The 10,730-nt window shown below is 38.8% G+C and overlaps 2 protein-coding genes across 2 annotated transcripts in view; one reads left to right on the top strand and one right to left on the bottom strand.

The window, feature by feature from the left end:
• The window catches only part of LOC131891828 (uncharacterized), a 10,611-nt gene extending 1,486 nt beyond the window's left edge, over window positions 1-9,125 (bottom strand). The window contains exons 1-6 of the mRNA XM_059241496.1: window positions 8,983-9,125; window positions 1,714-1,876; window positions 1,138-1,266; window positions 902-1,069; window positions 666-828; window positions 495-595 (exon numbers count right to left, since the gene is read on the bottom strand). Coding sequence (XP_059097479.1) covers window positions 495-595; window positions 666-828; window positions 902-1,069; window positions 1,138-1,266; window positions 1,714-1,876; window positions 8,983-9,032 — 774 coding nt within the window. The 5' untranslated portion in view covers window positions 9,033-9,125. The remainder of the gene's footprint in view (window positions 1-494; window positions 596-665; window positions 829-901; window positions 1,070-1,137; window positions 1,267-1,713; window positions 1,877-8,982) is intronic.
• The window catches only part of LOC131891826 (uncharacterized), a 12,614-nt gene extending 2,216 nt beyond the window's left edge, over window positions 1-10,398 (top strand). Inside the window, exons 3-12 of the mRNA XM_059241494.1 lie at window positions 2,011-2,286; window positions 3,453-3,558; window positions 3,631-3,780; window positions 3,893-4,050; window positions 4,132-4,288; window positions 4,357-4,439; window positions 4,933-5,031; window positions 5,100-5,298; window positions 9,836-10,013; window positions 10,284-10,398. Of these exons, the coding sequence (XP_059097477.1) occupies window positions 2,011-2,286; window positions 3,453-3,558; window positions 3,631-3,780; window positions 3,893-4,050; window positions 4,132-4,288; window positions 4,357-4,439; window positions 4,933-5,031; window positions 5,100-5,298; window positions 9,836-10,013; window positions 10,284-10,333 (1,456 nt within the window). The 3' untranslated portion in view covers window positions 10,334-10,398. The remainder of the gene's footprint in view (window positions 1-2,010; window positions 2,287-3,452; window positions 3,559-3,630; window positions 3,781-3,892; window positions 4,051-4,131; window positions 4,289-4,356; window positions 4,440-4,932; window positions 5,032-5,099; window positions 5,299-9,835; window positions 10,014-10,283) is intronic.
• The last annotated feature ends 332 nt before the right edge of the window (window positions 10,399-10,730 follow it).

Below are 10,730 nucleotides of genomic sequence, written 5' to 3'. Positions count from 1 at the left end.
TAGGCTTATGCTTTCCTAAAAACGCTTCAAAGTTTACACTCATTATCAAATAGCATATGAATGTATAATACAAATCAGCAAGTATAGTAGTCGTTATTTCATCTAAAATTGCAGCATTGCCACAATAGCACCTGCTAGAAATCAACTAGCCAAGTCTGCAAACTCATACCTACAGGTGAAATACTTTAATTTAGATACACGGAAATACATATGTTCATGAAAAAAATATTGTTTTTCAAATAACTTTGAAATTTAATTGCCTTTTCCATTTCTTTCTGGAAACTGTACTTTTTTAAAAAAGAGGTCAAACGGCAAAGGTCTCCTTCCATACCTAGTATAAAGTCGATCTGCTACGTAGATCCTACAAATGTAGCTTCCCAAAACCTATTTTTGTGCCTGTTTTCTTTTCAGAGGGAAGCTTAAAAGTCTAATTCCTGTAGAGCACCAATTGTTACAGTACAAAGAAATTGTCATCTGAGGTGATTTTTAATTACCTTTGGTTCAACATCAAACTCGTAGAGACGTCCTGTGAAGATCCTCAATACCTCCATTTGGTGTCCAAAGGCATTAGGTGTGTGCAGAAATATGAGCCAACCTTTAACAGACATTGAAAGCCATGCAAAAAAGATAGTATTTCTTCTGCCAATTCGTCATACAAAACTTACTTGGGATTGACGCCTCCATAATATCTTGCATAAAATGAATCTGAATCAGACTCAAACTGGATCTTAAGTCGGCCAAGATGTCCTTTTTTACGATCAGCGATTGACACTGGCCATAATATGGATGAAGGATGGAGTGCCAATAAACGAAGGGGGAGTTCTCGCTCTACATGTAGATATAAGAATACGATAAATTGGAGAGCATTCTGTGGTATGCATCAAAACGGTTATGCATTCACTGTTAAGGAGCTATTGATCCAAATCGCTTTATCGCCATAGTAACCATAATTGATGAAGGCCACTTCGTCGAAAAGTGCAAATCCATTGTTCAACTCATCATGTGGAATCCAAGCTGATTCCAAGACATCCCTCATTAGTTCGTTATTCTCCTCTACACGTTCCATTCCCTAAAGCAAAACATGTGCAAAGCGATATGTAAAAGGCCTCATTATCTTTCTCAGCCTTGTTTAGTGACCTCAATGGTTTCCTCTTTTCCAACGTAGAGTCCATGGGCCTTTAATGCCTTGGCTGAATAGGTCAAGGTTGAAGGCCGACAAATGGTAATTGCAGGGGGATCCACTTCACGATTACCAACAAGTTGAACCTAGGCCAAGGAATGAAACGCTTTGAAACGTTTAATACAGTATATTGTGTTATGGAGTTAGATTGCAAGTTTTTAAGATTTCGCCAATAGATGGCGCCCTGATAAGGCTCATCTTGAGAATAGATATGTTTTAATTTTGGGGAACTGAAATAGCACGCTATATTTCTTTGATGAGTTGAATAAAGGGTTTCCATTGATGACATCATTTAATGAAATGTAACGAATCTTTTTGATTCCAAAATCGACTGTCCATAGAACGTTGTCATTGCAAAGAAGCAAAGGTTTGCCGTTTTTGTTGGAAAGCTCATCGGGGCTCAACTCTAAAAGCATAAGACATCCAGGGAAGATCATGCCTTCTTGATAAAAAGGATCGATCGCGTTTGACATGAACATATCCACTTGATCTTGACGAGAAACAAGCCTTCGTGTGGCCAGATATTTGCTTACCTGAGTCCCAACATGCTGGGAAATGAGCTCATTGTAGCTCTGGTACATCTTAAGAAAAAACCAGCCCAGGCAAAGGATTAGAAAAATCCCCTGGGTGGTGTTCTTCCAAAAGCGCTTGCATTGGTCTCGCCGAACTGTTCGCTCCTTCATTTGGAACCTGAAACTGGTTTCCAAATGCATTGGAATCGGATATCTCGATGGCGCATAACATAGTAATTGGTAGTTCTTCAGTTCGTCACTTGTCGCTCGTCATATTTGTTTCAAAAGACCTTCATTGAATCTCCAATTATTCAACAGGAGGAGAACAATCATTCCATCACGCTCCGGTTGCTGGTCGTCCTTTTCATGGACGTCTTTGTATGATCGGGGCACAGACTCCTCATTATCCTGGGCCGATGAGGAAATGGAGCGGGAAACCACGGAGAAGGTCCAAGCATTGTTTAATCAGATCGATAATGTTCTTTTTGAAGAACCCACTGCTCCAGCTCCCATTACGAAACAGCAATCGCGCTCTCTGCCCAATGATTTGGAGCAGGAGTGCACCTTGTGGCGGAACACCTACCCCCATCTGAGGTACGTAACGGTAAAAAAAGACTCCCTTAACTGAACCATCACGCAACCTCTTAACAAAAGGAGGCCACTTACCCTGCTAAATGGTTGTTATTACTCTCAGAGTGGTGTGTGGCAATTATACAACATTGTCTAAAATAATGATTCTCACTATTTTGTTGGTTGGCAAAGCCCCTCTTACCCAAGACCTATATAAAAGATCCTGATTTTTTCAGTAAGTGCCAACTATTTATGGTTTTTGATAAAAAACAGAAAGTTAATGACTTAACTTAATGAAGTTAACTTCTATCACGTGCTCCATGGATACCAAAAAATAGCCACGAGCATCCCTGAAAACCCTGATTTAATGAATGTCAATTGATGAGTAACTCATGAAGATTTCAGGTGCTTTTTTAAAAAGATTTTGGAGTAGCTTTTTAGTCTCTAGCTTATTTCACATGTAACTTATTCCAAGCCATTTTATCCTACATGTTGACAACTGACTTATTCTCTTTGCTCCATATCTCAATTTTAAATAGATTGCGGGTATAATTGTTTTGGAAAAGAAAAAAAAGCAAGGCCAAGTATATACCACATTTTCAAATCAAAAGAGGCGAAAACATAGACCAAGTTTTGATACAACTTGAAATGAAAGATTTGATTCGTTGTTTTCTATCTTAGCAGACCATCGAAAAGCACAGGTTCATGAACGCTGTTGGGCATTTTCTGAGGCTTGATTTTGTTTGCAAACATTTAAGGACAATTCTTTCCTCACCATGATTCACCCATCATGACTTTCAAACATTAAATTAAATCATAGCCTTTAATTTTCACTAATAGATGGAGCGATAACGAGAGCCCTGTATTAGAACTTCTAAATACAGGGTCCTAGCCATAACAAGAGAACGTGTTTGCAAGAATAGAAAAAAGACTCAAAACATAAATATACATGAAAATGCCACTTTCAAACTGGCAAAGACAAAGTGTGATCCTTCTAGCTTCAAAATTGTGAGATTTGTAAAAATACATTTGTACAGGGGCGAAGAAAGCCATTCCATTTTGACGTCAAGAAGAAATGCAAGAGAGTTGACCTTACATTCTGTGAAAGGCTAAACGAACTTTGAAGATGAAACTTATTTGACAATGATTAATGAAGTGTAAATCATTCGTGCAATTTTTTCACTACTTAGACTGCTCGGAAAGCCGATACTCAAAGTTAATCAAGTGCCAAACTTCCAACTGGAAAATAGTGATACTCAATATCGTGATGATCCAAACAACGACTCCATATCTGAGGTGAGATTTTCTCTGCCTTAGAAACAATTTTTATTGCATTTCTTTACATTTGAGTGAAATATCTAATTCAAGGAGGAGACTTTTGCCTCCCATGGTCGTTATGTGGATGAAGATCAATCAAACAGTTGCTACATCATGGATGGGCTCACCATTAACGAGCGGTTCGAGTGCGATCCCAAAGACTATTTTGAGGACAAAATTATGAACGCTGTTTTTAGGAAGGTAAAGAACTGTACATTTTGTAATCTTGGGTGTTAATTTTTGCATATGACTGCATATTTGATATTGTTTAAAATTGACAGAGATTTGACAAAAAAAAATCCAATTGTTATAGGTTTGGTCCCAGCTTTCGGAAGAATATGAAGACATCGTAACTCTATTTGGTGACAGAGTTATTCAAGATTCATTGGAGATGTTCAGTTTGTCTTCAAGAGAGGGAAGTGCCATTCCTGGAAACCATAGACCAACGGCCATGATGGATCACAACCATCGGTATTTATTACTCTTTTGATTCATGAACTGTTGGTTCCAATCCCCTCAAAAAGATATTTAAAAAATATTTCCCCTTCGAAGCCGAATGGAGGGACATGGTCATAGGATCGACTCCATTGACGAGAATTCGATTTTTGGGCCATCCAATCACTATTTTGGGATAGCATCCAAAGGAATGGAGGATCCTTTCTTTCACATCAGCGAAGAGGATCCTATGTCTCTGCCAAATCTTAGACAGGTATCATAATACACGTTCTCTGATTCATGTGTTCTTGTACCGAAAAGTGCATTTTTTTTCTTTTACAGATGAGCGGAAATGCAAGTCGTTCCAATGAAGATGGTCGTTCAAGGCCAAATAGCAGTCAAACAGTGCGACAATTACCCGGAAGGTACAAATTAAGCCAATTAATTAGAGCATTCGAAGTGATGACCAAAGATGGGCGATGAACAGTTAGAAAGTAATTGGCCTCTTGTCCAGTTATTGCAGAATGTTTTGCTTTTTTTGACAGTGGTCACCGTGGAATTCCTTAAAGAAAGCTGAGAGCTAGAATTGAAAAAATATTGTGATTTCCATCACTTTTTGCCCANCGTAAGGATATGACGAAGTGGTTAGTGCAATGTTACTAATGTGAAGGAGGTCCATGTTCGAATGTCTTGTCGAAACATTTATCAAGGAAAGCTTTAGACACTAATTGATAAATAGTACAATGACATACATAGTTAATGAAATTGTAATGAATGATGTGATGTCTGTCTCCACTCGCCAGGAAGGGCTTAACAAACCAAATGAAAGAAGAGAAAAAGTTATAAGGAAACGACTAACGACGTTATATTTTCGATAAACAGTGACCATCTTTGATAATGACAGGGCGTCTTTTACAGAGCTCGACAAGCCAATTCATTTCGAGGTGACCGACCTCATACCATCAAAGAAGTGCCCGATGGAATTTCTCCTGCATTCACCCCTAGTCCCACTAAAACGTAACCACTCTTTTCAATGCATAAACATTAGATGTCAGAAAATCGGTTTTCATCAATTCTCTAATCAGGAGCCCGATGTTTCGGAGAATGCGAAGTCAATCTGGATCGCCTCCCAATTACAATCGTAATAGTCTACCCTCCATTCAAGAGCCTTTGTCTCTGCCTCCCATTCAAGGAGTGGCCACTGGACTCTTAAATCGAGCCACAACCGCCGGATCTATTCGAACGTCACTCCAAGCACCCAGAACTTCATCGGTCATGTCAAGGGTGAGTCTTTCTAGCAGAGAATTTTAGCCAAAAATGGATTAGCTGTCCAAAACGAGCCCATGTTAAGATCCACCCTGAGATATGAAGGCCCAGAATGGACGAACATTTCGAACAACAACATACCTGATTAAGCATGTGAAGTGAAGGAAAACAAGGAATCAAGTTTTCTTTAGTAAAGAGAGCAATGATTTCAGCACCGGTATTCTATCTTTTTATAATAATATGGGCCCTTATTTGCAACGTCAGACAACCCAAACCAAACGGGAAGACGCACCGCAAATTGCTAAATAAACTACTCGTGGCGTGCCATGAAAGCGCTTTGTTTTCCGAAGATTATGTGACCCAAGTCACCAATTATACATGAGATTTTGAAAGAAGGAGCCGAAAACAACACAAACGCATCACAATTAAAAAAAAAAAAAAGAGGATTCGGCCAAATCGGCCATTTGTTTGCTAGTGGCTGACTCACAAAGCAGCGCTCTCTGAAGTGCAGAACGTTTACCATATCTCGTGCAGCGTAAGGTGGCTATTAGGCCTCGAAAACAAAGTTTTCTTCTTAGCCGAAATAATTCTTCCTGAAGTTGAGAAAGCATCAAAAAAGGTTGTCAACACTTAAAAAAAGTTGTGAAAGTGTGTACAAAAGGTGTAAAAGTGAAAAAACAAGTAGCAATTATGCAAAAATTAGTCTTTTTTAGCCCCTTTTACGCTCTTTGTAATTTTATCTATCACAAAATCTAGGCACCCATCTATATTCTCTAGGCTATCCATCGAGTTCACAAGAAATGAAAAAACTCTTGTAAATTTCCACATTTGGACACGTTTTCAATTGGTACAGATGTCATAGTAAACAGCGGACTCTCTTTTGGAGCCTAATGCTTTGGTCCTGAGGTTGTTTTTTTTTCACAAAATATCTTTGGGTTGGATCAAAGCAATGACGTCAAATGTAGCTCAACTGCAAGCTCTCTTTTTTGCAGACTCTTTTCCAAAATCGAAAAAGAGAGTTGAATGGGACATGCTCGCGGGGGTCGTTGTTTACCCCTTTGCACTTGAGCGCCCCCTTCTGACTCACGTAGAGGTATGTCAAGGATTGGTGGCATGAGTCATTTACAAAAGTGTTGAAACAAGCGGATCTGTTATACAAAAAACTAAAGGATAGTGCTAGATACGATTGAAACGATAAAATTTTCAGCTCGCTTTGACACATAAGTTCAATTGTTGAAGCAAAAAGCTTTGTTATTTTTACGTTTGACACATCGCTGCATATCCGAAAGATGGCGCTTGGGCACAAAGGGGTACAAAAAACACTGATGCTGTGATCCTTTCCTATTTGATCTATTCAATTCATTTGTAGACCACATATTGTTTAGAGTTTAAGTGGCAACAGCTAGACAAATTATGAGCTTTCAGTTTGTTTATTCCGTGGATAATATTCTTTGCAGGCGTTCGTAAAGCCAGTAAAAATACAAACAAAAAATGCTAAAGCGTTCTGGCTGAGGATTCAATGCCTCATTTGATCATGCTGCACAGAAGTAAATAAAAAGGTCCCAAGCAATGAACAACAAGTTAAGGAGGAAGTCCTAAATGTGAAAAATGGTGAGAAAAAAGGTCGAAAAAGAGTCGATAAAGTAAAAAAAATGGAAATTTGAATTAATAAAATGGTTACCAAGAGAGTTGCCATCTGACTTCGTAACAAACCAAACAAAACAATCAATAGGTCAGGTCAAGAGAAGGAAATTCATCACAGTCAATTCGCACCATTCGCTCATTGAATTTTCAATAATCAAGTGATTAGTGTTACAAATCCTAACAAAATGAAAATGTTTGGTGTAATTGGGTGAACGCACTATCAAATTGGCTCAATACCAAAATGGTATTTGCTTAGAAAAGCACGTAAAATGGAATAAATGTCAAATTTAATGCATGCATAGTGCGGTTTGGCTGGGCATGTTGTCTTTGATTTTACTCCATGGAATAACGCCCGTTGTTAATGAACGCTTTCATTTGACAAACCCTATGGGGGAAAACATTAAAACTCATACGATGGAGACTTGTAAATTGCAGAATGAGATATTGATATTTGTTGGCTCACCAAGTTGCGCCGTTGTAGAAGCTGCAATGGTTATGTCTCTACGTGAGCTTTGACTTGTTTGAAGATTAATTTTTGAAGACAACATTTAAAACCTTTTCAGTTAAGCATATTGTTTGTTCATGATGTCACACAAAGGCAATTAAAACAATGCGCTCAACAGAAAAACAAGGTTTGTGCTAAAATACGTCATGGGCAAATGGGCACTATAGAGGATGAGCAGTGAGTCAAGACTTCCTCCAAACCCAAAGCCGTAATTGGCTAATAAATAGACGCAATTTCACACTCACACCCTTAACCAGCATTGTGCTTCGATAAAATTCGGTACCACCTTCTTTGTTCGACAATATTCTCAAATTAATCCAGGAGATGAGTGTAATGTCAAAACTACCCCAAAAATTCTAATTTCGGCCCAATAGCATAAATTTCGGGAGCTCAGAACATCTAAAATTATACCTTTACCCTCTTTCTTAATTTCAATATTTTGTTCAAATAAAGCGAGAAGGGTAATAACGACTTGCCCATTTTAATCATGGCACAGGTAGGACGTGAGCCTCTAGGAAGATCAGCTTCTCAGTTTTGGCGGGAGTTTTGCATGAATCTTCAAGCCCCAATTGGCTACCTCAAAATAGATATCTTCCTTGCACAAAATCGGCGATTTCCTCGCGTTTAATGATCGCGGACACGTTGTAACAAATTAATCTAAAGAGAATAAGATTAGATACACGGCCGTGAGTTTTCGCTAATAAGGTAATAAGCCAAGACTAAATGATGGAACTAAGATTGAGATTCATAGAAGTACCCGTAGAACATTCTTACAGCAATGTCATGTTGAACATATTTGAAATTGTACTTTTTGCAATCTTAATGTGACGTTATGAACTCAGTTAGTCTTAAATTAGCATTAAGTATTAAGTCTGTCTTTTTAACAACGTTGTACTTCCTTCGTTTCCATGAGGGATGCATTTTTAGGTTTACTGATTTCCATTCTTTTCTTCCCGCGGGTAGTAAGAAAACCGAAATGGGCCGTATGGGCTGGTTGCGGCTACTCGGACAAGTTTGGGCCGAAACGAGTTTATTACATTTACTAGCAATACAATGGTATCTATCATGAGTATTATGATTTAGAATCAATTGACTTTCGGAATCGCCCTCTACCAGCTCAAGAGCGCAAGACTGGAGATGATGCTCAGTACATAAGCTCCGTACTTGTGTAGGATTCTACTTTATTTTCTTTGACTTTGCCTCCTCTCTTTTTAGCCACTCCTCATTGGTTGGCGCATTTATGGCAGAGTATCTGGTTTCTACTAGTTCATTCTTCAAGTCTTTCGTTTCGTTTGTTTCGTGAGTGTTGCCTAAACAAGCCATAATAGTCCGTTGTACAAGTCTTCATCCCTGCCATTTTGTTCTCGTCTGATTATGGTCACCCAGGGCAAGGTGACCCGAGAATACAGGTACTATATTTGACCTCTTACTTCAGAGCATCATCTGCTCTTTTGAACATATTTCCTGCGAGATGGCAACCTCGTATGCATTGCGAAAGTAAATACAGAGACACCAAGGCATACATTCCATTCAAAACATTCTTACTTGCTTACCTGGCAAATTTCTGTGTTTCACGTACCATCATCTCGTAAAATCGACACATCTTTTTGCTGGGTTGAGCAGAGCTTTGCCCAATCAGACAGTACGAGAGGGGGAGAATCAGTTCCGTTGATTTAATGATTTTATACCTGGTATGGTCTAATTACGATGGCTCGAGCCATGACCTCTCGATGCTTGTGTATGAATTTTATATTTCGATAGGGCCTTAACGTGTGTTCTACTGATGACGACTGGCCTCTCTAATTAAACAAACCGGTATACTACATGCTATGGGGACGTTTAGGCAAGCTGTGGCAGGTTCGTTTGTTTGCTGGCACCATTGTCAGTGATGCAAGTTTGGGGCTTCAAACACGTTTTTGAAAAGCTGACCCTTCTTTCGCATTGCTATATGAGGAAAGGTCAGCTTCGTTAAAACCAGTTTGAAACGCCAATTTTGCATCACTTGCATTGGCAGGCAAGTTTGTTTGCTGGTACCAGCGCTTGCCTAAATGTCCGAATAGTTCCTTCCAATACCTGAACTGCAGAGATTGGACTTGCGAGTAAGAAAAAAAATACTTTGAATGAGATGTGTACCTTGGTGTCTCTGTATTGACTTTACATCATGATAACCGTGATAAAGACCATGGTATTGCTAATAAATGTATAAAACTCTTTTCGGCCCAACTGGTTCGATCAGCCGCAAGCAAGCCAAACAGCCCATGTCCCCTGTTTTATTGCGCTCGGTAAGAAAAGAATGGAAATCACTAAACCTCCAAATTCATACTTTTATTTTGCAAGGTGATTCTATGAGCTTTCCACTCGCATATGACGGATTGATTATAATTGTGGACAAATATTGTTTTTCAGTTGTCTAGAGTGCAAAGCTCTTCAACTCTACGAGACAGAGTCAACATGGACCACCATTTGGTCCAACAACATCCGGAAAGAGCTATTTCCGTAACAGGCCGAAGGCTGAAGAGTCTGACTTTAGAGGAAAAGAAACCTACACCGAGGCCAACCTTCAATGGAAAAGTACAAAAACAAGGTGAACTAACTCTGGTACACTAATTCAAGGACTGAATTATAAAAAAAGGTCCACTTGACGTTTGTGGAAACTTGAATGAGTTACTATCATTATAACTTTTATAAAGAAATGAAATGATTTTTGGGAATTGTGTTACTCGTTATTTTGTTCTTACTTTCCTCATTGTCTGGAATTTGAGGTTGAAAAATCCATTAATTCCCCAACCCTTCCCATGATAAATCTGACTTCGTGATGTTACTCATGTTTATCTCTTCTATATGATTATTGCAGATCCAGCCAAACCCAATCAGAGGCCATTACTACGACTCCGTCAGCTTTAACTGATAACAATGTTCTATTTTCTGTGATACTTATATGCTGGCATTAAACAAGTAGTTGATTTTAACCTGAGCGATGAATAAATTACTGGCAAGAGTCATTGCATGGATCGTAGCTATTGGCAGACGATTGGAAATAAATCCCATTCACCGAATACTGAGTAACCCTATCAGAGTGCCCAGGCAAGTCAAAAGTATACGTTTTTGAGAAAGTTGTAATGTCGACTCCTTTGTGATAAGTTATTGTCAATTCCATCGCCATTTCATTTCCATATTCATTCACATATTTTGTTAATGATTCAGGTGGCACTGAAAGCCTAGTACAATACACAATCTCAAAATCAGAACATTGCTTTCAAAATTTTGGAACCTTAAAAAACATCGCTTCAAGTCTCGTCAT

The sequence above is a fragment of the Tigriopus californicus genome, chromosome 12, assembly GCF_007210705.1.
Source record: "Tigriopus californicus strain San Diego chromosome 12, Tcal_SD_v2.1, whole genome shotgun sequence".
NCBI classification, from domain to species: Eukaryota; Metazoa; Arthropoda; class Copepoda; order Harpacticoida; family Harpacticidae; genus Tigriopus; species Tigriopus californicus.
This window is presented reverse-complemented; position numbering and strand designations above follow the sequence as displayed.